Below are 25,245 nucleotides of genomic sequence, written 5' to 3'. Positions count from 1 at the left end.
TTTAGACAGTTCCACAAAATATAGGGTAGAAGTTTGATGATTTATTTATCAAGGGTTACATTTTATCTTCATTCAAACTTTAAGGACTAACTAAACTGATTGCTGATGAAATTATGAAATGAGGGTTTAGGGCTTTTGTCTCTTCATACTCTCTCTCTCTCTTCAATTTCATTTAAAGTCGCCGGCCGCCATTAATCTTGTGCTAATCGCAGTCTTCATCGCCGCCGTTAGGGTTTTATAAACTGTATTTTCCGGCAACCAAATATATATATATATATATAGAGAGAGAGAGAGAGAGAGAGAGGGAGAGGGATTTTGTTTGAGAAAGAGAAGGAATCATGTGGTATTTTTGCGTGTTCTACCACAGATTGTTAGATTTCAGGAAACCAGAAGTGGAAGCCCTAGCAGAGATGTTTGGAGCCTTTGATCATAGTAACGACAATGTAGATGAGGAGAACCAAATTAGCAACGGCGGGCCTCGAAACCATTCGTTGAAATGGCGGCTGCCATGTAATCATCACCAAGACACTCCCTTTCATTACGTCGATCTCCCTTCCGAGGAGATTGCTCGAAGTATTGCCCAGCGCAGTGAGTAAAATGACTATCTTTTGTTACTATAGATGAACTGTTTATATTTGGGCAAAGAAAACTTCCATGATTCTTCAACTGAAACATTGTCAGGTATTTTGGTGAAGGGAATGTATGAGCTTTGGGGAGAAGGAAGTAGTTATGAAGAACTAGAAGAATCAATTAAAAATTATCCAGATGATCGAAAGTTGCCATATTTAGCTACTGGAACCACATTCAAGGTCAGTGTTGATTGCTTTGGGAAGGCTATGAGTTCTAGTGAACAACAAGAACGCATCAAGAGTATGGCTTACATCCCATTCCAGGTAATAACTCTTTTTTCTAAGAAATTGTTGAAGAAAATACATCATTCCATTCATGGGAGTGACAATTCTGCAGGGTCGAGTGAGTTTAAAAAATCCAGAACACAAATTCTGGCTTATGGAAACTGATGACTATGGAAAAAACAATGGGCTTCCTCCCATTATCGAGAGGAGAATCTTTTTTGGACGAGAGGTTGGTGCTGCTGATAGGAGTCTTCTGCCTACTTACCAGTTAAAAAGCCGAACTTATCTTGGTCCAACAGCCATGGATGCAGAAATGGCCTTTTTGATGGCCAATCAAGCTTTAGTTACAAATGCAAAACTTGTCTATGATCCATTTGTTGGCACTGGGAGTATTCTTGTGGCTGCAGCTCATTTTGGAGCAATGACAATGGTTACAATCTCTTACTTACCTTTGACATCTTCATATTATAATTTCTAACCAAGAAAAATATCTTCAAGATAAGTTATTTCATTGAACTTATGAATTTGGAAAACTATTCAGGGTGCAGATATTGACATTAGGGTAGTACGCGATGGTCGTGGCCCTGATTGTAACGTTTGGAGCAATTTTAAGCAGGTAAACCACTTAAACTATTTGTTATCCAGATTAATTAAACAGTTTGTTACTCAGATTAAAATTCAACGAAATAATTCATTTGTCAAATCTCAACTGAGATGCGCAACCACACTTCTTTTACCAAACAAAAAATGAACTGTTTCTGATTTCTTTTTTGGACAAAATCTAACTTGGGTCAAGATATAACAGAAAAATGAGGATAAATCTGACTTACCAAATATGCTGGATATCATGGGCTAATGCATATTGTAATTAATCTTTGTGAGTTTATATGCTATGACTTCATTTGTTTAACTTATTCATCCACCATTTCATATTTGCAGTATGGATTACCAGCTCCGCTTACCCTGTTGAGAGCAGATAATAATCTTCCTCCTTGGCGTACTGGGTTAAAAGAGGTAAGTTCATGTTCTCTAGTGGTCTATTGGCAGTGAAAGCTAAAAATAATTGGGTGGTTTTCAGTCATTTTTCAAAAATAAAATAAAAGTTGTTTAATGTATAAGGTAGTTTATTTGGATCAAATGACCAAAATATCCTTAGTACATAATGTCTTATTTGATCTAGGGTTATTCGAATAACCAAGTGGTTATTCCTAAATAACCTTGTTCAATGTAAGTTATTCAAAATCAAGTTATTTTAGTAAAAAGACATTACCCAAGTAAAAGAAAACCTATAAAACATACATTTATTTTTATAGGGTATTTTTGTATTTTGATTGATAATTTGAATGATGTGATTAATGTGTAGGTTGTTTGATTGGATAGTGGGTTATTTGAAATTTGTTATATCCCCTTGTCAATCAAATTATCATCCAAAATACTGTGAATTTTTTCTTTCTTTTTTACATTATATATTTATTCTCTTAATATATTTTATCCAAACAACTCAATTTTCAATAACATACTCCAAACCTTGTTCTGATTGGGTTATTTGAACAAGAACTTGTTTCATCTTTGGTTATTTGGGTTATTTAAATAACCTGAATCAGAACAAAGATCAAGATTATTTTGAAATAACTATTAGCTATCCAAATAATCGAATAACGGACAGGAAACAAGGCCTAATATTTTAGTTGACGATTATGAATGATATTGAATTATTTCGGCAGATATTGGATGCGATAATCTGCGACCCTCCTTACGGTGTAAGAGCTGGGGGACGCAAATCTGGCGGCAGAAAGCTATTAAAAGGTACAGTCAGCCCATATACTGTTCCCGAAGATAAACGAATAGGCCACATACCTTCAACCGCTTCTTACTGCTTAGCTGAATGCATACACGACTTGCTCGATCTTGGTTCAAAGATGTTGGTTATGGGCGGTCGCCTAGTTTACTTCTTCCCTGTTCTACACGACGATGATTCATCATCCAGTCCTAACTTTCCAGAGCACCCTTGTTTCGAACTGGTGGCATCCTGCGAACAAATACTGAGCTTTCGATACAGCAGGGTATTATTGACAATGGTGAAGATTAGGCCGTATAGTGAAGAGCTAGAGGAAGCAGCTAAAATTAAACATTTGGAATTTAAAGAGAATCATTTGAAATGGATGGAAGATGGTAATTTGCATTCAGCTGTTTTTACTCCATCTGATCAGCTTGTTGGTGGTGTTGACAAAACAAAAGGTAAGGATTCTAATAAACCTAGATATAGAGGAAAATATGTCTAACTTATTGAGCAGTTAGATCTTGGCCATTTGTATTTGATATTAGATAAATTAATCCCATTTTTCAAAAAGTGTTTTTTTGATGAAATATGAGAGAATTTTGACTTTCTTATCATTTTATTTTTTATTTTCAAACCCTTATTTGAATAATGCTCATTTAGTCTTAATTTATTGTATTTTATCATACTCTACATATACATTATGTATTTGGTTGGACACTCATTACATGAAATGTCTTTACTTTTTTAGTCTTAAGTTTATTATTAGATGGTGTTCACTTTTTAAAATTGATAAAATAAATTGTTTATTGTGTTTTTATAATTTGATGATAAATAAGTGTATTATTATTTTCTAAATAAGTAAAAAATATGTTTAGTTATGTTCTTTTTAATAATAAATGAGTAATAATAATAATAATATAAATATATATATATATATTTATATTTATATTTATATTGAATGATTAGTTAAGAAATATATAAATAGGAATTTTGATTAGAAAATATCTAATATATAATTGGAGAAGGCTTTGTTGAATATAAGTAGGATTAGCAATTTTGGATCCATCACGTTTGGTAATGTATTTTTTTTTTTCGGATTAAAATCAAGTCAACTACCTTAGTCGACATGAAATTTTTTTTTTGAAAGTAGATCCGATAACCTGTTTATAAAAAAAAATTGTAAATTTTGTATTTTTTTTTACTATTTTCTTTTGTAAAATTTTGTATAAGTAGATTTGTGATTTACTTTATTTTTTAACTTTATTTTTGTTTTTAGTTAATATCATTTTAATTTAAAACATATATGTGATGACTTGAATTTGGTCGATAACAAATAAATAGGTAAGTTAGAGATTTTAACACAAATTATTAAACATAATCTTGTTAACTTGTCATCACCCTTCTATAATAAAATTTTGATATTGATAGTGATAACTTAAATTTTAATTTAAAATATTTTTAAATGAATCAATACTAGTATTAATTATATATAAAAGAGATTATTCACCATTCCAAATGGGTTATACATAATCATTTCTTTCAAAATGCTAAATAAGGGGATGTTCAAAAATAGAAGAAAATAATTGTGAATCAATTAAAAAACCATTTACAAATCAAATTAAGAGAAGGGAGAAGAAAGAAAGGTGCCATCTTTCTTCTCTTTCTCTTCCAATTAAAAACAAAATTTTCAAATAAATCTCCAAACCTAAATCCTATATATTTCCAAACCAATGGCTCCATCAAGCAAGTTAAGAAAAGCAATAGGTGCGGTAAAAGATCAAACAAGCATAAGCCTAGCCAAAGTCGGAACCAGTGCTTCTCTATCCGATCTCGAGGTCGCCATTGTTAAAGCTACTCGTCATGAAGAATATCCAGCCGAAGAAAAATACATTCGTGAAATCCTCAGCCTAACCTTCTATTCCAGAGCTTCAATCGGTGCATGTGTCGATACAATCTCAAGACGTCTTAGAAAAACCAAAAATTGGATCGTAGCTCTCAAAACCCTAACTCTTATTCATCGTCTTCTCGGCGATGGTGATCCCGCTTTTGAACACGAAATCTTCTTCGCCACCAGACGTGGTACACGCCTTCTTAACTTATCCGATTTCCGTGATTGTTCTAGACCCGATGCTTGGGATTATTCCGCGTTCGTTAGATCGTACGCGTTCTATTTGGATGATCAACTCGAGTTTAAGATGCAGGGAAGGAAATCAAAATCAAAACGAAAAGCAGCATCGTCGTTCTCGTATGAGGAAGATGAGGATGGCGGTGAAGAACGGATCGCCAGTCCTAAGGAGGAGGAAGCGATGAAATCTTCGAAAATTCCATATGAGGAGATGAAAACAGAGACTCTGTTTTCCAGAATTCAAAACCTAATGCGTCTTTTGGAGAGATTTCTTGCTTGTTATCCAACAGGTGATACATTTTCTATAACTTCGATTTTCAAATAAATCTTGTTTGATTGATCTTCTTCGTGATGAACAGGTTCAGCTGCGCACAATAGAGTGGTTTTAATTGCTCTGAATCCAGTCGTAAAAGAAAGCTTTCGTATATACTACGACATTACAGAGATACAGAGAATAATGATAGACAGATTCACAACAATGGAATTCTCACATTTGGTTATTGTTTACGAAATCTTCTGTCGTTTACGCGAATTATTCGATGAACTTGATCAATTTCACGACTGGTGCAAACGATCCGGTGTAGCCAGGTCCCTTGATTTTGTCGACATCCAAAAGATCACTCAAAAGAAACTCAATGTCATGGATGATTATGTACGTGGTAAATCCTCACAAAGGCAAAACCAAAATCAAATCGATTATTACAAAGTTGAAGAAGAAGATGATGATGATGAAAAAGAAGAAGTTAAACAAATCCATGATGAAGAAATCAAAGCTCTCCCAGCACCTGAACCAGAGCCACCAGAGCCAGAGCAGAGCCCAATTCCAGCTAAAATCGAAAAAACACAAACAGAAGGAGATTTACTCAATTTAGGCGAAGATGCAATGTCTATACAAGAAAACGGGGATATGTTAGCATTAGCCTTATTCAACGGGGGCATTGGGGGGACACAATCGACAACGACAACAATGAGTCCATGGGAGGCGTTTAACGATAATACAGAGAATTGGGAATCGTCGCTAGTTCAATCAGCTAGCTATTTGGGTAATCAAACAACAACGTTTTCAGGTGGATTTGATATGTTGATGTTGGACGGAATGTATCAACAAGGATCAAATGCGGCGGCTAAAATGAATTATGTTACAACCGGAAGTGCAAGTAGTGTGGCACTTGGATCTGTTGGTCGGCCGGCGATGTTGGCTCTACCGGCGCCGCCATCGGCTGATGTCGGAAAGTGGAATGTCGACCCTTTTGCGGCGTCGCTTGTTGTGCCGCCGCCGTCTTATGTGCAGATGTCGGAAATGGAGAAGAAACGGAAATTGTTAGTTGAGGAACAGATGATGTGGCAACAATATTCGACCAATGGTGTGCAAGGGCAAATTAGGTATTCTAATAATAATATGCAACAAAATCCATTTATGTATAATAGAATGGGAGGGTAAAATGGGCAAAAGAAAAAAAACCATAAATGTAATTATTTGCATTCAATATATATACATGGCATCTTTTTTAATCTTTGAAACAAAAGAAATAAATCTTTAAAGAAATGCAAAATAAAGGCATCATTTTTTTAATTTAAACTTGAGTATATTAGAGCCCCTCATTTTAAAAAATATAGAGTTTTCTTAAGCATAAAAGAATTTATTTAAAAAATATATTTGTTTTATATTATTATTTAAGAAATGATAAGGTTTGAGAATTTAGAAAAGGAAATAATATAGCAAAAATTTATTAGGCTAAAAAATAAAATAAAAATTATCTTAGACAATTTCTCTTTTTTCTTACCTTTGCCTCCCCTAATTTCGTTCCTTTGTCACTTTTCCTTATTATTTATATATATAAATAAATATAAAATAATTTTAAAATAATAATAAAAAAATGACACTAAAATAAATTATAATTATACTGGTTCAAATTTTAAATAAATAAATAAAATTAATATGAAAATAAATTCAGTTTATTTATGTAAAATCAAATCATATTGACAAAATAATTTAAGAATTTCAATAATTTGTAAGTTTTTCCAGTCATAATATTTTAATTATCTTGATTCTACCCATATTTTTCAGTATGATTTCAAAAAATCCTTTCTGAGCATCTTATACTATATTTTAAAAGAAAAGTAATTCTTATAAAATATCCTTTCATATTATTATTAAAAAATTAAACCTAATTCTTATAAAATATAAACAAATATAGTAATAATATTATATTTTTATTAGTGTTAAGGACCATCAAATGACACAAAATATAGATAATGATACACTTGAGCTAGACTCTTCTTATTTGTTGAAAATAAAGGAACATAAAACACATTGGTTTATTATTAATCAACAATGAATTTCTTAATCTATCCAAATGAGAAACCTTACAAAAAAAATTGTGTTTACAGATGAAGCAGTATATCCAAAATACAATTTTTACAAGCCTAAAATGATGATATTCAAAGAATTTACAAAATCAGTTAATTCTTCTTTTTACACCCAATTGCATTCCAACAGACACTAGTGTCTCCAGTGATCTCTCGCTATTCCCCAAAAGATCTTCGTCAATTTCAATTGAATCCTGCAATATTTGTTCGATCTCTATGTTCAATAATGGCCTAACACATGATTGAACCGATATATAAACTATACTAACCTTTTCGAATACACAAATTACAGTGCTTCCACCGAAGGAAAAATAACCAAACTGTAAAAAATGAGTGTAGAACTTCATTAGAATTGAGAAATATTGAATAGAAGAATTAACTATTATCATAAAAGTTATATAGCTTAGTTAGTTTGAGTTTGCACTTCTAAGGTATAGGCTAGTACAAGGACAAGATGTGTATATATATATATATATATATATTAGTTATGTCATTTTTAATGAACCGCTCCAAGTTTTGAGGACGGGTCAACTCGCAAACCAACAACCCGACTGGTTTACACTCACATAACGGGTCGTACGTTATGGTGTGAGGACCCGGTGATCTATAGTTAAGTGTTATTATATATAAAGATATTAGGGCTTTTTCATTCAATACTAACCTCATCCCCTTTCTTGACATGATCCCCTTCCTTTTTAGTGAAATCAATACTACCAACCATTGTTGCTCCAATTGCTACAAATGCTACCTGCAAAAGAAAACAAAACAGTAAAAAGATACATAAAGATGATGAAATCTTACTCAATAAATGTATTTACAAATAGAGATAATGTATAAACTAAAGGCTAAAGCTATTGTGGATTGTGTTTTTCTTTTTCTTATTTTCATGTGACTTTTTTTATTTATTTTCTTTCATCATTTTTCATTATACATGGACCATTTAAAAAAAATTAATAATTAAAGCGCTATTACCTTTCCAAACTCTGTTGTAGAAATGAGAGATACCGCACGCTTGTTCTCGGTGAACACATTACAATATTTGCTATTAACAGCAATAGGGTTAACCTTGAACAACACAAAATATATAAGATAAGGAGAGCAAAAACTGATAACAGTCGCAACATTTGAAATCCGGCTCTTACAGTATATAGGCATCCAGGTATGTTAACGAATTTCTGAACTATTCCCGAGACTGGTAAATGGAAACGATGATAATCCTGCAAAAAGAAAGAGAACATAAAAAATATTTAAAAAATCGAAGACCTTAAGTTTTCTCATTATTGAAAATGAAAATAACCTGTGGTGCCAATCTGAAGATTACTAATGTTCCATCGCGGAAAGCATTTGAGGAAATTTCATCTCCCAAAAGTCCTTTCAACGAAAATTTTCGACCCTATTACGAAAATAATCAAGTCCACATTTTTAGCTAAAAAGTGGTAACTGAAAGTAACACTAACCAACTCAACTTGATGGTACAGAGAATGTCTATTAGAACAGATTTAAACATTTCAATTTTTTTTTACCTTTATCCAAAATCTTTGACTATCTTCAACATTTCTAAATGCCATCAAACGGCTATCAGCAGCACATACAGCAACATCATCGCGGTCCATGCAAGCAATTGGTCTTGTGCCAGGTTTCAACTCTCTTATAAAGAATTCATTGAATGTCTGTGGAAGAAAATGCATCAAACATAAGTCAACTTTCTTACAAATGATCGTTGATACTAGATTTACCAAGTTAACCAAATTTTAAATGAACGACAGAAGTTTTCTCCACCTTAAAATGATCCAAAGGATATTTGATTTCTGCCAAATTAATTTGACCCTATAATAACAAGAAGATAAATAAGATGAAAGACTGGACTGGATCCTCAACCGCCCCAAAATAAAAAGATAATATATATATATGTTAAAATTTTCAACACGGGTATCATGCCTGATACGATTCGACAAACTTTGGTATATCTTTGACAGACTCTCGCGATTCCATTCTCCTGCCTTGTTTTTCTGAAAGTTTTTGTAGGATCTCTTTGACACCTGCAAGAGCATCATAGCTGTTTAGATATAGCGATCACTTGTTTAGTCACAATTTGGTATTATATCGACAAATTAAACAATACCCGTATTTATGAGGCCAAGACCCATTTTAGATTGATAAATAGCTCTCATTGATAGAACAATCTTTCCATCAATCACTTCCTCCACTAGCCTCTTTGTTCTGCGATCGAAAACCTGAAGCAAAAAAAAATACTAGTGTTTATCTAGACCGAAATTAAACTGATAAAAAAATATATTTAAGCATTAAATTACACAAATGATTTATTAGAATTACCAGTCTAACACAAGAAATGAAGACTACTAACTCATCTGAGACAGTTAGGGCTTGTGTTTTTTTCCAAAAAGTCTTGATAGATAAAAAGTGGATTATTTGGGTTAAATAACCAAAATACCCTTAGTATTTAATATTTTAAAATGTTATAAAGAATAAAGCAAGGTAATTTAGTGGATGAGTTAAATGATGTGATTGAAGAAATTACTGATGAATGATGATGGGATTGTGGACATCAAACAAGACCTTACTTTTGAGCTATATGAAATTTAGTCTATTGACGACCGACAAGTTCATGAGTTCCTAAGTTTAGAACCACCCAAAATCACAAGTGTACACTTCATTATACTCGTAAAACACTTCAACCAACAAATTCACAAAACAACTCCAATTAATGAAAATAAAGATGGAAAACAGTTTATATACAAGAGAAAGGACAAAATGACGAGAGTTACCACAATATGAGAGGCACTTGATCCAGATCTCAGACCAATGTCATATGAGGAAAAATGTGTCCATTCACTTAGTTTAAACATCCACCTACAATTGAAGCCATCTTGAATCTTGAAACACACCAAAACGACACAATATATAACAAACGGGAAAAAAAATCATAAATGCAGATGTGGGTAAAAATAGTCTTACCCATATGAAGCTTGTTTTTCAGTCAAGAATCCACCCGTCATAATCTGTTTTCCTGTTCCTTCATCGAAACACAAGGTCAAGTGTATCATACTATTGAGCTCATCAGACACTTCAAGATTCTCACCACACACAGGACAACAATTGATTAGTGGTTCTCTGCAGTAAACAAGATGATAGAAAATAATTACAAAATGCTAACTGAAACAAATCAAACAAAACAACATCAGAAGAAAGAAACAGCCTTACTTATCTTGCTGATCAGCAAGAAGAACAGCCAACTCATCAATGCTAACAGAATTATCTCCATTCTTATCAGCTGCTTTGAAAAGCTCCTCTTTCTAACAAATAAAATAAAAGGTTTAGTTGACAAATCCTAAGCAATGCAAGTCCTATTAGGTTTCATATTCTACACCTGAGCTTGATCTCTGAAATAAAAACAAATGTAGTAACATTAAAGATTTCCCTTACCTTCTTAGCTGCTACTTGATTGCCAAAAGCATCAATTAATTGAGAAAACTCTGATAATGAAAGTGTTCCATCCGCATTTGAATCCTGCAGCATTCATGTTGGTTCAGTTAAATGGTGTGCCCAACCAGTAGATAAATTAGTTCATAATCTTATAAATAAACGGAACAAGTTATAATGATGAGATTTAGATAGCAAAAGCATGAGACAGAAAATCAATGAACTTTTTTATTTTTGAAAAAGAAAATTGCGATGACTTAAAAATGGCCAAATCTAACATAGTCCTTTAAAATTAATGTGAAAAAGAACAGGTAAACAAAACAAAAACATTATTATAAAAGGAAAACATAAACAAAAGCAAACGTACCGCTAAGGACAAGATGCGCCTTGTGAAGCTCTGTTTTGTCTCAGTTGGGTCCTATAATTGACTTAAAACAGCTTAGTGTGCATACATACAAGTATAAGTATGAAATGCTAGTCAAATCTTCAACTGACTAAAGACATTTTTTGTTACACACCTCAAAAGTAAATGAAATAGAAAGTCTGCCAACTTCCTCTGAGGTTGATGGATCTAACAATTTATGAACAGTAGACTCGGATTCACAGTCCTGTAACATCAGTCCATGTGGAACACAAAATAAAAGTTAAAAGAAATACTAGAAGTGTGACTTAAAGGATGAAAAGCAAAGGATTAAAGCTTCAATAACTTGATCAAACTCCAAATTTTGTAAGAAAACAAGACTACGTCGAAAAGTTGATGTCAGGACAATTACAACCATGGTAAACTTATTTTGAACATGCCTATCTGGAAACACTTTTGTTTTATTTAGGAAACTAGCATGATCCCCACGCGTTCTAAATGGGAATCAAACCCGTGACTTTGGTCTCTTAGGCACAGACTCTTGCCACTTGAGCTATCCTAATGGGTTTGGAAGCACCTATGTTTCTTTATCTTATATGAATCCAGTTCCCAATGAGAAACCGTTAATAAATTCCTGAATTTATCATAAACTCAGTTTCCAAATGTGAGACAATCTGGATCTACGCGAGGATATCAAATTTGACAATACAACGATTAGTTTGATGTCATAGTTACTAGCACAAACCCTCTTAACCCCTCTGACTAGAAAAGACATACATGATAATTAATTTTACGATAAGCATGTGATTATCGGTTTTAGTGGTACATAATAATTAGAAGAACTGTGTGATTATCAATTTTCATTTTTTTAAGGCTGCTTTTGGGTTTGATATGGATGAATGCAAGATTTCAAGCCAAATCAAAACCCAAAAAAGAATAGTAGAAAAATCAGCCAACAATCAAAGCAAAGAACAAACTGAAAAGTCATGCAGTTAGTTCACCTTAATGAGTACATCAAAAAGATCGATTTCGCAATAGCCAATGAGGTTGTTCTTCGATAATCTGTTGGTCTGCATCAAATGAAAAGTCCATGAATTTAACAATTAAATTGAACATGTTCAGAAGAATACAAGGATTATGTGACTTGATGCAAACTCAAAACTACACAAGCAGAAAGTAAAATAAAATCACCATCAAGTTATAAACCACTTCTAACTAACAGATACCTCGTATACAGAAATTCTCGCAAGATGAGGTCCTTTGCTTTCTATAAGAAGTTTCTTCTCCTACAAAATAGCATCATCAATCCGATGATTATTAAAAAAATACATATATAGTTTCCATGCTTTCTCAAGATAAAATCTTAAAGAACTGCTAACCGAATTCCAGATAGGCTTCTTTGTGCTGCAAAACAAAACAAAACAAAAATTATTAAGAACAAACAAATCATGTAAATCTGATCAACAAGAGACAACCCAATATGAAATCTTTCACAATGATCCTTCTTATCAACTGTTAAGAACAATTCCATGACTAAGAAACTGAGAAAAGACATATATGTAGTTCAAAACATATACTAACCCATCAATCTCATCATACTACGTGCTTGCTTGTAAAACTAAACAAAAACAATGAGAGTTCAAATTCAAAAGGTGACGATCTTAACTTATCAGATACTTCCGTCTTATAGGTTTGTTCTCCAAATGATAAGCAAGCCATCCACTTATCTTCGAAATGCATTTCCGCCTTCAAAATCAATAACAAGAAAAATGACATCTGATACATAAACAAACATATAGGGAGGAGATCCTTAGATTCCTTACATCAATAAGTCTAACATTGACTATTCCGGCGAAGTCTTCAGCTTCAAGTAACCTACAAAGATCCCGATCTGAATTGTTAGTTTTCCGGCGTAAACGTCTGCGTATAGAACCGCGTAGATCAGAACGATGGAGAGTCAGTTTCCCCATGACTTTGGAAATACTTTTACGGCGGCTGATTTTTCCGTCGGTGCGGACAGGATGCGAATCATCGGATGACGATGAAGACGATGTTTCAATGGATTTAGAAACTGTTTGACCCATATCTTTGTACGTAGATTTTGCAGAAAGATGAGGTTTTTAAGAATATGAACAAGAAATAAAAACCTTAAAGGTGTGTGACTTTAGATTTTTCTAACTTTTTGCAGACCCTTTAAGATAAAACATGAATATCTGAAAAAGAATACTTGGCCCTAGCTTTGCTCTGTTGGGGGGTTTTGTATATTCGGAAAGTCACTTTTGTGGGTTGTATCTTATTATTATTATTATAATTATTTGACTTCAAATATATATATATATATGAATAATATATTAGTCTCGTAGTTTACGTTGAAGGAGAAGGCTGTGGTCCAAAAGTGAAGGCCGTGTTGAAATCCTTACCAGTTCCTCTATCCGCCGGCGACCGGCAGCCGACAGCCGACAGCGTCCGTTAAAGTTTTGAAGAGTTATTTGATTTTATTTATCTTATTTGGTCACCAACAATATATTTTTTATTTATTAGTCATGAGATTTTATTAGCAAAATCCTCATTATTTAACTACTAAGTTATTATCAAACTTTATATTATATTTTATATTGGAAAAATTATATATATATATATATTATGAATATTAATAAATGGTTTGATAATTATTTAAGGATGGATGAGATTTGAGTGAGAAAATAGTGTATTATTTAATCACTCACATTAAAAATATTAAAAATGATAAAAGATGAAAAAAAAGAAAATTTATTATTTTTGATAAAAGATGAAAAGAGAGAGAAAAAAAAAATTTATTATTTTTTTAAGATGACTTTTCTATTTCTGCCTCACTCTCAAAATTAGTTATTTATCTCTATTACCTTTATATATTTATTTTTCTTATTTTATTTATTATATTTATTTTATTTTATTTAATTATTAAAATTTTCTTATCATTAAATATAATTAATTAATTAAGTTTTAATATATTTTTTTACTTTATTTATTTAATTAAAAATATAAAATATTATTATTTTTATATTATAATTATTTGAAATATATAAAATATTGAAGTGTGTCATATTTAATAAAATAAATATTAAATATTTTATTATATTAATTATATATATATATATATATATTTTAAATACTTATAAAAAAAATAATTTTAATTTTTTTATTTATAAATAAAATTATTTATCAGAGATAATAAATATGTTTTACTTAATCATATATAAACATTGCATAATAAGATTTTACGTAAAACAAATGAATTTATATTTTTTAAATAAAAAAGAATTCTTAACAGAAATAAAAAAAAATATTCGGATCGATATAAATAATATTAAATAAATATATTAGAAAATAAATAATTAATTTAATGAATAAAAAAATATAATAATAAAGTTAATTTAAATAAGTAAATAAATAAAATAATAAATGTAAATATATAAAAGTGATAAGGATAAATAGATAATTTTGTAGGTGAGCGAGGAGTTAGACCGGTTGGAGGTTGGAAATTTCAGACAGGGAAAGCAATTTGTTTTTTTTCAATTGCAAAATGTAATTCACTTTATACATTTAATAATTAATTATAGATTTCTCAAATTAGGGATCCTTATTTGGGATGGATTGGGATTTCGGACACTTTTTTTAAATCTTATAATTTAAAAAAAAAATGATTAATTTATACAAAATGAGGTTATTGATTGGATTTCGGATACTTTTTCGAACCTTATAATTTTTAAAAAAAAAATTGATTAATTTATACAAAATGAAGTTATTGATTGGATTTCGGACACTTTTTCAAACCTTATAATTTTAAAAAAAATGTTTAATTTATACAAAATAAGATTTTCTCATAACTGTTTCAAACAACGTTAGTTTATTATTTATGTAAAATTTATGAATAAATAAAATATCAATGTCACAAATTTAATTATTAAATTTCAACGAATTTACGAATTTAGGGTTTTGACTATTTTTTTTAATTTGGTGGTCAAAACTCTCTATTCTATGAAATTCAATAAATATTTTTAATATGGATCATTTATTTATTTATAAATATAATTTACATAATAAGTTAAAATGGTTTAAACCGTTAAAAGAGAAAATCTCAGTTTGTATCATTTGAATAATTTTAACATCAAGGAGTCCTAAATTATAAGATTTGAAAAAAGAAATCTTAAATTTTTTTTTCTGAATAAGGAACCTTAATTTAACAATTGGACTAATAATTAATAGTCGACAAATCTTAAATTAATTTTAAAAAATTAATTACAAAATTACAACTATAATAGATAACTAATTAAACATGAAAAATCAAAATAGTATATTGGATAAAAAATCTCTTCAATAATAATCATATAAATTAATACTACAGGAACTTTTTGATTTTGTCAAAATCAAAACAATTATGTATAATAAAAAGAGTTGATACATAAAACAATTTTGTATCGAACAAAAAAATTATTAAAAGATTGTTTTTTTAGATTCGGATTGAATCGATAAACGGTTTAGATCAATTTAAATGCTCACATGTTATTAGTCGATAAATCTTAAATTAATTTAAAAAAATTAATTACAAAATTACAACTATAATAGATAACTAATTAAACATGAAAAATCAAAATAGTATATTGGATAAAAAATCTCTTCAATAATAATCATATAAATTAATACTTCATGAACTTTTTTATTTTGTCAAAATCAAAACAATTATGCATAATAAAAAGAGTTGATACATAAAACAATTTTGTACCGAACAAAAAAATTATTAAAAGATTGTTTTTTTAGATTCGGATTGAATCGATAAACGGTTTAGATCAATTTAAATGCTCACATGTTATTATGTTTAATTTTATTTATACAATGCGGAAGATATCCATTGTATTAAAGCCATTTACTTATAATCACTTTTTTGTTTTTATATTTAAATAATATATAAGCTTAGAGACTAACTTTACATGAAGTTAAGTTTAAAATTTGTCTATATAAAAGTCTCATTCAGATTAAAACATTTTAGAGGTGTTTTAAATGGGACAACTGTTTTATATGACCAAATCAAATTGTTTGAATAGGATTGTTTTAGATAAAGTTATTCCTTAAATAAAGCAAGTAGGTGTGACTTGTTGATCACAGACATTAAAAATTAAAATATTTTTAGAAGATACTGTACATTAAAAATCATAATAATAAAAAATGAAGATGATCTTCTACATTAATTATATAAAAAAAAATATTTGAAGATGATCTGGTACAATAACAATATTTTAAGAGGATGTGTACAATATTAAAAGTTACAATTAAAATTTTGAGAGGATTTGTGAATTAAAATTATAATAAAAATATTTTAAGACATCTCTTACCTTAAAGTTACAATAAAAATATATTTTTTTTTATTTTAAAATTGTCATAAATAAATTTCTCTATTCAATTTATAGTGATTTCAAAACTCACCATTTCAATTTAAAACTGAAAGAGTTCTTAGAAAAATCAAACAAATCAATATTCTTTTAAACATTAGTCTAGTTAAATGAGAGATATTTTTTATAATTAATAATTACAATACAAATATTTTGACTCATTTTAATCTTATTGCTACGTATTCAAGGTTCATATTTGGTATTTTATTGGTAATAATTTAGGGGTGTAAATGGTTTGGTTCGATCGGTTTTTTACCGAAAAATCCACTCCAATTATTGGTGTCGATATTTCAAAATCTTCGTACGTCGGTTGATGATTAAAGGTTGGTTCAGTTTGGTCGGTTATAAAATCGGTTTGATCGGTTTATTAATTTAATCGTTTAAAAAATAACAAATATATCTAATATAATAAACTATAGAATTAAAAAATTAATTGAATTTTATAAAAAATAAAATATATATATAATATAATAAATTAATTGAGTTTTATAATAAAATTCTAATAAATTAGATAATAAAATAATTATTTAATTTAAAAAAAAAATATATTAAAATATTAATTAAATAAAAATAAATTTAAGAAAAAAAAATATTAAATATACAAAATAATAAATATATGAGCTAAAAAGGAAATACATTTATAAATATAAAAAAATAGTATACATATATTGTCATTCGGTTTATATAAATTATCAACTGAACCGGACACGGTCAGTACAGAAAATTATGAACCGACGATAACTCGGTTCGATCGGTTTATAATTATTTTGGTTGGTTTATCGATTCGATTTTTCGATTTTACTTATATATCTATCTAGGCAGTACTTTTATTATAATATTATATTTAATTTATAACAAAATTGTAAAAATAAATTTATAAAATACCTTTTTTAATGAGAGTGTTTAGCATTATTCCAATAATATTAAATTACATTTCAATAAAAGAAAAGTTAATATTTAAAATTAAGTTAATATAAAAATATATAACATCGTATATATAATATATTAATCATTAAATATTAGTAAAAAAACATAAATATAAAAATAAATAAGCTCAATCAAACTTAGTGAAGCGTGTTAACAATAAAATTAACTAAATAAATGAAGCCATTACTGGATACAAAAATTATGAGCTGGTTTGATATGAGTGATTTAGTTGTCTTTTTATTAGTTTTTTTTATAAACTCCTCTCTTTATCAAACTCAAATAACTTACCTTTTTTATCAAATAAAAATTTATAAGAAAAAAAAACTCAAAAAACAAACAAAACGAACTCTAAATTAATGGGACCGTGTAGAAACTGTTATGGTCTAAAATTAGAACTAAATGAGAAATTGATAAATAATTTATAAATGTGTTTTGGTTACTTTTGGTATAAAAAGTGTAATCAAAGCTGATTTTTAATTTATAAAATTTTATTTTTAATTTATAAGTATAGTATAGTATAGTATAGTATAGTATATATATATATATATATATATATATATATATATATATATATATATATATATATATATATATATATATATATATATATATATATATATATATATATATATATATATATATATATATATATATATATATATATAAATTATATAATATTTTTTTAATATAAATATGCCTATTTTTTATTTTAATAAGATACACGCCTATTATTTTCAAGTTTCAACGTAACTTTTTATATTTTTAATATTGAGATAATGATTTAATTCATTACAATAAATATTTGTTAGAATATAAGATAATATATATATATATAAATATATAAAAGATATTATTAAAATATTATAAATTATGATAATATTATTATAATATAAAATAATATATATGTAAAAATATGATATAGTTTAATAATATTATTATTATTTTATATTATTAAATTAGTTTTTTTATAAGTTTAATGTAATGTCTATACAATATATATTACTTTTGTAATCGAAACATATCAATCCAATACAATTTCTCTCTATATTCTTATATGCTATTAGAACTAAAATTTTGTTACTTTAGCAAAGCAATTTTATGTCAATGGGATTTGACCTTTTCGTTGATTTTATTTTATGCAACACACGGATATTCCGTCATTGGATGAATTTTGAGACTCACGAGTAACTTCGGAGATATTTAGTTATTGTTTCACCTCAGCATTTAATGCTTATGAGATTTGACGTATTTGTTGGTTTATCAGTCAACACAATGACATCCCGTAACTGGATGGATCTCGAGAGTTTTTGAAAATTGAAGAATACATCATCGACATTTCACATCTTGATCGTCTTCAACCTCAAGTTATTCAAGCATTTTTCATCTTAAGTTTGAAGAAGAAGGTTAGAATATAAGATAATATATATGTAAATATTATCAGAATGTTATAAATTATGATAATATTATTATAATATAAAATAATATATCTGTAAGATATCATATTGTGATAATATCATTATTATTTTATATTATTAGATTAGTTTCCTTATAAGTTTAATGTAATGTCTATATAATAAATATAACCTATTTTCCAATATAATTTCTCTATATTCTTAGAATATTGTTAATTAATGAATTCGTTCTCTGAGTCGTTCGTAACTTCGAAACTAAAAAGGTCTTGGAATACACACATTTAATTAATCTGGTTTCTATCACACAAATTTTATTGTCGTCGTTTTCGTTTTCAACAAAATGGTTGTTAGCATCTCATCGTTGACATAAATTATCTCCACCCTCATTAATGAAATGTCGTCTTATATAATTGTGTAAACACATTGTTACTACATTTGATCTGTTTTTGTATATATGTTTGTATATGGGAGGAACACTATTGAGTTAGGTTAAATTAGAAATAAAATAGGTAACATAATAGATGATGAGAACTTAAAGGAAGAAGAAGAAGGTGGAAGGAGTGAAGTTGGTCCCATTTGTCTAATAAAATAAGTAACAACAGAGAGGTTGAGAACTGAAAGGAAGAAGAAGAAGGGGAAGGAGTCAACGGTCCCATTTGTCTAATAAAATTAATTAGACATGCATATCTGAAACTGAAGTTGAGTCCCATTTGTTTTATCATTTGACAATTTAAAAGGTTTTCAAACATAAACTAGTGAGACGCTGAACTCAAACATAATTAGGGTTTTCAAAATAATCGTACAATACTTAGATTAGAGTTATAGCTTAACGCCATCAAAATATGAATATCCCCGACCTCCTTGGGATTATTTGTTCCCGAACCCTATTTCCTTCCACAGTGGAGGAAACAGTAAAATTAATTATTAATTTATTTTTTAAACTGATTGTTTTGTCCTCTCTATGTGAGAGAGAAAGAGAATATTGTAGCAGAGAATCCTATCCCACTTAAGATTTATTAGTTTTTTTGGATAAAAAGTTGGAACAAATCTATTTATTTAGGTGGAGTGTTATAAATAAGTGATTCTGACATAGGATACTCATATTTGTTGAAAAAAAATTTAATTTAAATACATGATAAAAGAATATATAAAAATAAAGTGGTAAAATATAATAAAGAACATAAAATATAACGAGGTTCGGCCAAGAATGCATACATCCTCGGGGAGTCGTCAATTTTATTGATTTTCTATGAAATAATCGTCCAATTAACCCTATGTTACAATGTCTCTATTTATATGAGTACATCAAAAGTTAAAAAGACCAAACTAATTCTTTTAAACTCAATAAAGATTTAAAAACCCATTACAATATATAAACTCTAATAAAATATGACCCCAAATCCAACGTATTTCTAATCCTATTTATATTATCAAAATTATCAAAGTACCAATCCAAATATGAATCATTGTAGATGGTATATAATCATTTGTTAGCTAACCCTCTATTTGAACTTGTCAAGCTTCGGGCACAAATTAGTTAGGTTTCTTTGACTACAAAATCTACTGTTCAGACACCAATTGATCCACCAGAAAATAAGAGATATATGGTCTCAATGTCTTAAACTCTAAAGTTAAAGTCATTTTAATCCATTAACCCAATTGATATCAATTATGCTCAAAAACCAGATCGAGATAAGACACTTACACATAAAATTCAAATGTGAATCGCACTTCATTCAAAGAAAGAGATGTCACATAGAATTCAGTCGTGGATCGCACACTCTATCCAAAGTAAGATATCTTTGTGGGAATCCTAGGCTTCTACCACTTCTCCCAACATAGTACAGTAAGAACAAACTTATCGAAAAAGATAACAATGACCTACATTAATAATATTATTTTTATCTTTCCAATGCATGACATCCTTGTTTCATCGAAGACACCCTTAGGTCGGCCATCAAGAACAATGACCCACATTAATATTATTTTCTCTCGTCAAGAACAATAATTTGATGAGAGAAAAAATATGAAAGCCTCGTTCCGAATCTGTTATGGCGAGGAGCAAAAGCACCAGAGTGATGGTCGTACATATCCTTGACATCGCTGCATATAGTAGTAAAGTCTAATAGGGGAAGGCAACAACAAATTCTCCCAAATTTGGACTGAGGATTCATTCATGTCATTCATTGTTCATATAAATTTGATAGTATTAAGTTTCATCTGCCTACAAAAACTAAAAATCTAATAACCTACACAAATAAAAAAAATCATATAAAGTTATTGGGAAACATATTCAAATACTCTGTTTTTGCAAAATTTAATAATTTATCCTTTAATAAGTTGAAGTTGACAATGGATACAAAAGTATAAAAGTGCTCATAAGATATCTTAAGTCACCTTTTGTATAATTAAGTCCCTTTATAATTATGACACTTTATGAAGAGATTGAATAAACAAAAGTTGTCGTAACTTTATTAGGCAGACAAATATCGCATCGACTATTATTCAATAAAAGTGGGATAACATCTCATTCACATTCTCATTAATTTAATTTAAGATATAAATGTCAAATTGTACAATAGTACTTAATAGAAAGGAAAAATAAAACATGTGTTTAAAGTAAAAGAAATTGTATTAAATCATTTTAAGACTATACTTGAACCATAATATTTATTTTTGTTATAATGAATTAATTCACATTTCATCAGTTAAGAGTTACATATATGAAATTAATTAATAGATAATATAAATAAAACTTACAGAATTAATACAAACAATGGATTATCTAGATATTAAATTGTATGAACAATTTATCAAACTAAAATTCAAAATAGACAAGATTCAACAGTGATGCACTTTGTTAAGTGTCACCCAATGAACAAACTCATAAGAGTTCTAAATGATAAGTGTTGGCTTAAATTAAGTCGAAAAAATCTCAGTAATTTTGAGCGGCAGTTGAAATTGTAATTAGTCGATAATTGGTAAGTGGTCGAAAAGTTTTGTCAAATGATAATTGACCATTTACATATATGACCACAATAGTAAAAAACTTGTACAAATAATAGGAGGATGCTCTAAGAGGGTATTCCACTAGTAAAAAAATGAGCATTAATAAGGGTCGAAGCCCTTACTGAAAGTGGAAAAGGCCGTTACTAATTAATTTCAGTAACGACCCTATAAGCCGTTACCATTCGTTACTAAAACTGTTGTTACTGATATAAAATAGTATATGTAGTTGTTACCGATATTAATATCAGTAACGACTCTCTAAATATAATGTAGTTACTGATATCATCAGTAACGACTCTCCAAATGTAATATTGTTATTATTAATATTTATATTAGTAATGACTACCTTTAGAGAGTCATTATTGATATTAAAATAAATAAATAATAATAAAAATAATCTCAGTAATTTCATAAACTAAATGGAAATTAGAAGAAGTCGGTTAGAAAAAGGGAGGTTTTACTTGAAAAGTAGAGAAGAGAAAACTCTGGCAGCCATTGATGAGTGAAGTATCAAATACTTGAATATACCTATCAAATATAAAGTAGATCAAACCATTGATCCCGGTTTAAAAATCATATACAGAATCAATATTCACATATTTCACAAGTTCATTTCTAATAAATCATAATAACATGATCTATAAAAAAAAATCCATCAAAAATAAATAAAACATGACCAAAAAGCATAATACCTCCGTGATAATTCTTAGATATTATCAGCAAAGGAGTCTTCTGATTAGATCTCTCATTAACATGATAATACATATCTTTAATTCTGCAAAGGCCAAACCCATTGTCAAAATCATTAAAAACTACAAATAACAGCAATTAAAATGCAACACTAAAACACATACGTGTTTGAAAACGATTTCTTCGTATTCTTGTGAAAATTTGAGACAACAATCCTTGTAGCCAACTGTAGTATATAAAAGTTTAACAAATCAAAACTAATAAATAGATAATAAAAAAAATGTTAGACGTTGTCTTTAAATTACATAAATATATAAACAATACAATGTTACAAATAAATAAAATAAATTAAATGTATACGAAGAATGATATCAATGAATAAATGGTTGATTCGAGGTACGTGCTTAGCACATTTTCCTTAAAATAGTTTCATCGTCTCCCGTTTGTACTAAATTTTATTGCAGATGGTTGTCTCCCAAGGTACAACGAATCTAGTAGTGATTCTTCACTGAAATCACTACGCATCGAACTTGACCAACGTACCTAAACTATTATTGGGTTTCAATAGAAAATGTCGAACGAAGAACTCGAAGATCACTCACAAAATAAGGAGAGGACTTTTGGAAGGATAAGATGATGTGGTGGGGTGAAATGAATAAAGAATGAATATATATTGCTGAGAATTAAACGTTCAAATAAAATCATCCAAACGTTTATTAGTAATGAATATTGCTTATTAATTTGTGAATTAATCCATAACTAATTAACATCGTTGTCTATACGTTATTTTGTTGAAATACAATGTTAAACATTCAATGCTAGCTAGTTAAAAAGTCCATACGTAGCCAAATGATAGACCAATTAAAGTTAAAGGGGCGTTTGGTTCAAAAAAGAGAATCGGAATAGGAATGAGATTGATAGATGTGTGGAATGAGAATGTGTATAATTGATAGAAGTGTAGTGTTTGATTACAAGTATTAATCATTCTCAATCTCACTGATAACGTTTGGATATTTTCATTCCATTGATAATGTTTAGATTTATTAGAGAGAAATTATTAATATTATTTTGTAATTGAAATTAGATTAATATTATTAATATTATATTTATTTAATTAAAAATATAAAATATTATTATTTTTATATTATAATTGTTTAATGATAAAGTATTAAATAAATAAGAGAAATTATTTGTTTATCTACTATTAATTATAATTAGGCTAAATATAATAACTAATTTCTATATTTTCTCAATTTAGTTATTTCTCTATTATTATTATAAATAGATAAACTATTGTAAATATTACTCATTCAATCAATAATATTATTTCAGTCTTTCTCTTCAAGAACTCAATCAATAGTTCTTGTTTATTTTATCAATTATAGAAATCAAACTTGGTATCAGAGCTTATAAGGGAAAACTCACGAAAATGATTTCAATGGAAGAACGTAAAGCTTGATAAATATAACTATATCTATTGAAAATAATAAGTTACTCCAATCATAATAGGTTATGATTTTATGGATATAGTAGAAGGAAATCTTGAAACTCCTCTTAAAATTATCAAAAACAGATGGTCAAAATAATACAATTCAAATCAAGAATCCAAATTTTAAACAATGGCGTATCCAAGATCAAAGGGTACTTGCATGACTGTTTTCAACATTGACCGACGAGATTCGTCAACAAGTCTCAAAATCATCTTTGGCGCAAAAACTTTGGGAAAGCATAGAGAAAATATATGTTTCTCAAGCAAAGAGCCAACTATTTCAGTTACGGAGTCAACTCCTAAACGCACATAAAGGTAGTGACCCTCTTCTTAACTTCATTTAACACATCAAAAACCCGTCAGATGCACTTATCGCTGCCGGACAATATGTTTCTGATCAAGATCTGCAATTAACTTTACTCATCGGGTTTGGAGACGAGTTCGAGCCGATGATGTGTACTCTAACTTTCGGACAAGATCTATCGTTTAATGAGATGACATACATCCTTCTAAATCATGAACAACGACTCATATTCAAGAAAAGAAAATTCCATTATGAAAATATTTTGCGCTTAAACGTTTCGGCGAATATTGCTTATATTTATGGGCATAGAGGCGGAAAGGACCAAAGATAGAACCGAGTCAATAATCATCCGCAATGTAATTTTTGTCATAAAATTGGTCATCGCCCCTAAAGTTGTTTTTATAATCCATCTTGTCAAATATGTAATGTACAAGGACATAGTGCACTCGAGTGCCCTCGTTTTAATCCTTCTATAAATCCTACGACAATGTTAGTTACATCGTCTACTATTGTAGATCCCACTTGGTGTCTAGATTTAGGTGTTACCGACCATATTACTTCTGATCTTAATAATATATACGTACATGCTCCTTATACAGGTACTCAAACTATTAAAGTCGGAAACGGTATGCCTCTAAATATTTATAATATTAGTACCACTAAAATTTTAAATCAACAAAATCTCTCTACTTACGTAATATCTTACACGTTTCAGATATTACTAAAAATTTGATGAGTGTCGCGAGATTTTCATCAAATAATGTGTTTTTTGAATTACACCCGAATGTTTGTCTTATTAAAGACCGAGATACGAAGATAGTGTTTCTTAAGGGATTAGTCAAGGACGGACTTTATTGCATTGAACCTACTTAAAAATTGTTTTCAACATGTTCTAATAAACAAGTATTTATTGGTAGTCGATCTCTGGCTCAAATTTGGCATTCACGACTTGGACATCCTTCTAGCGCTACTACGTCTTTAGTTATATCACACTTTAAATTACCAGTTTCAGGTAGTAATACTATTTCTTTTTGTGGATCATGCCAATATGGGAAAG

General features: G+C 29.0%; 3 protein-coding genes across 3 annotated transcripts; 2 read left to right on the top strand and 1 right to left on the bottom strand.

The window, feature by feature from the left end:
- The first annotated feature begins 159 nt into the window (after positions 1-159).
- Positions 160-3,241, top strand: LOC124919040 (tRNA (guanine(10)-N2)-methyltransferase homolog). Its single transcript, XM_047459157.1, has 6 exons — positions 160-588; positions 682-893; positions 967-1,284; positions 1,396-1,470; positions 1,794-1,868; positions 2,579-3,241. Exons 1-6 carry the CDS (start codon positions 339-341, stop codon positions 3,134-3,136), a joined length of 1,488 nt encoding a protein of 495 aa, XP_047315113.1. The 5' UTR covers positions 160-338; the 3' UTR covers positions 3,137-3,241.
- A 1,096-nt stretch (positions 3,242-4,337) lies between these two features.
- Positions 4,338-6,243, top strand: LOC124919039 (putative clathrin assembly protein At4g02650). The gene is made up of 2 exons (XM_047459156.1): positions 4,338-5,049; positions 5,119-6,243. Exons 1-2 carry the CDS (start codon positions 4,365-4,367, stop codon positions 6,198-6,200), a joined length of 1,767 nt encoding a protein of 588 aa, XP_047315112.1. The 5' UTR covers positions 4,338-4,364; the 3' UTR covers positions 6,201-6,243.
- Positions 6,244-7,059: 816 nt separating this feature from the next.
- LOC124919038 (phosphatidylserine decarboxylase proenzyme 2-like) lies at positions 7,060-13,195 on the bottom strand. Its single transcript, XM_047459155.1, has 21 exons — positions 12,755-13,195; positions 12,598-12,677; positions 12,311-12,335; positions 12,158-12,217; positions 11,933-12,001; positions 11,089-11,178; positions 10,938-10,988; positions 10,574-10,657; positions 10,352-10,443; positions 10,106-10,261; positions 9,916-10,000; positions 9,252-9,363; positions 9,068-9,168; positions 8,909-8,956; positions 8,653-8,799; positions 8,427-8,522; positions 8,272-8,346; positions 8,102-8,194; positions 7,791-7,877; positions 7,399-7,449; positions 7,060-7,323 (listed from the first exon to the last, which is right to left on the bottom strand). The coding sequence occupies exons 1-21, from the start codon at positions 13,013-13,015 to the stop codon at positions 7,219-7,221; spliced, it is 1,968 nt and encodes a 655-aa protein (XP_047315111.1). The 5' UTR covers positions 13,016-13,195; the 3' UTR covers positions 7,060-7,218.
- Positions 13,196-25,245: the final 12,050 nt, after the last annotated feature.

The sequence above is a fragment of the Impatiens glandulifera genome, chromosome 1 (assembly GCF_907164915.1).
Source record: "Impatiens glandulifera chromosome 1, dImpGla2.1, whole genome shotgun sequence".
In the NCBI taxonomy this organism is placed as follows: Eukaryota; Viridiplantae; Streptophyta; class Magnoliopsida; order Ericales; family Balsaminaceae; genus Impatiens; species Impatiens glandulifera.
The sequence above is the reverse complement of the archived record's forward strand: the minus strand, read 5'-3'. Positions and strand labels throughout refer to the sequence as shown.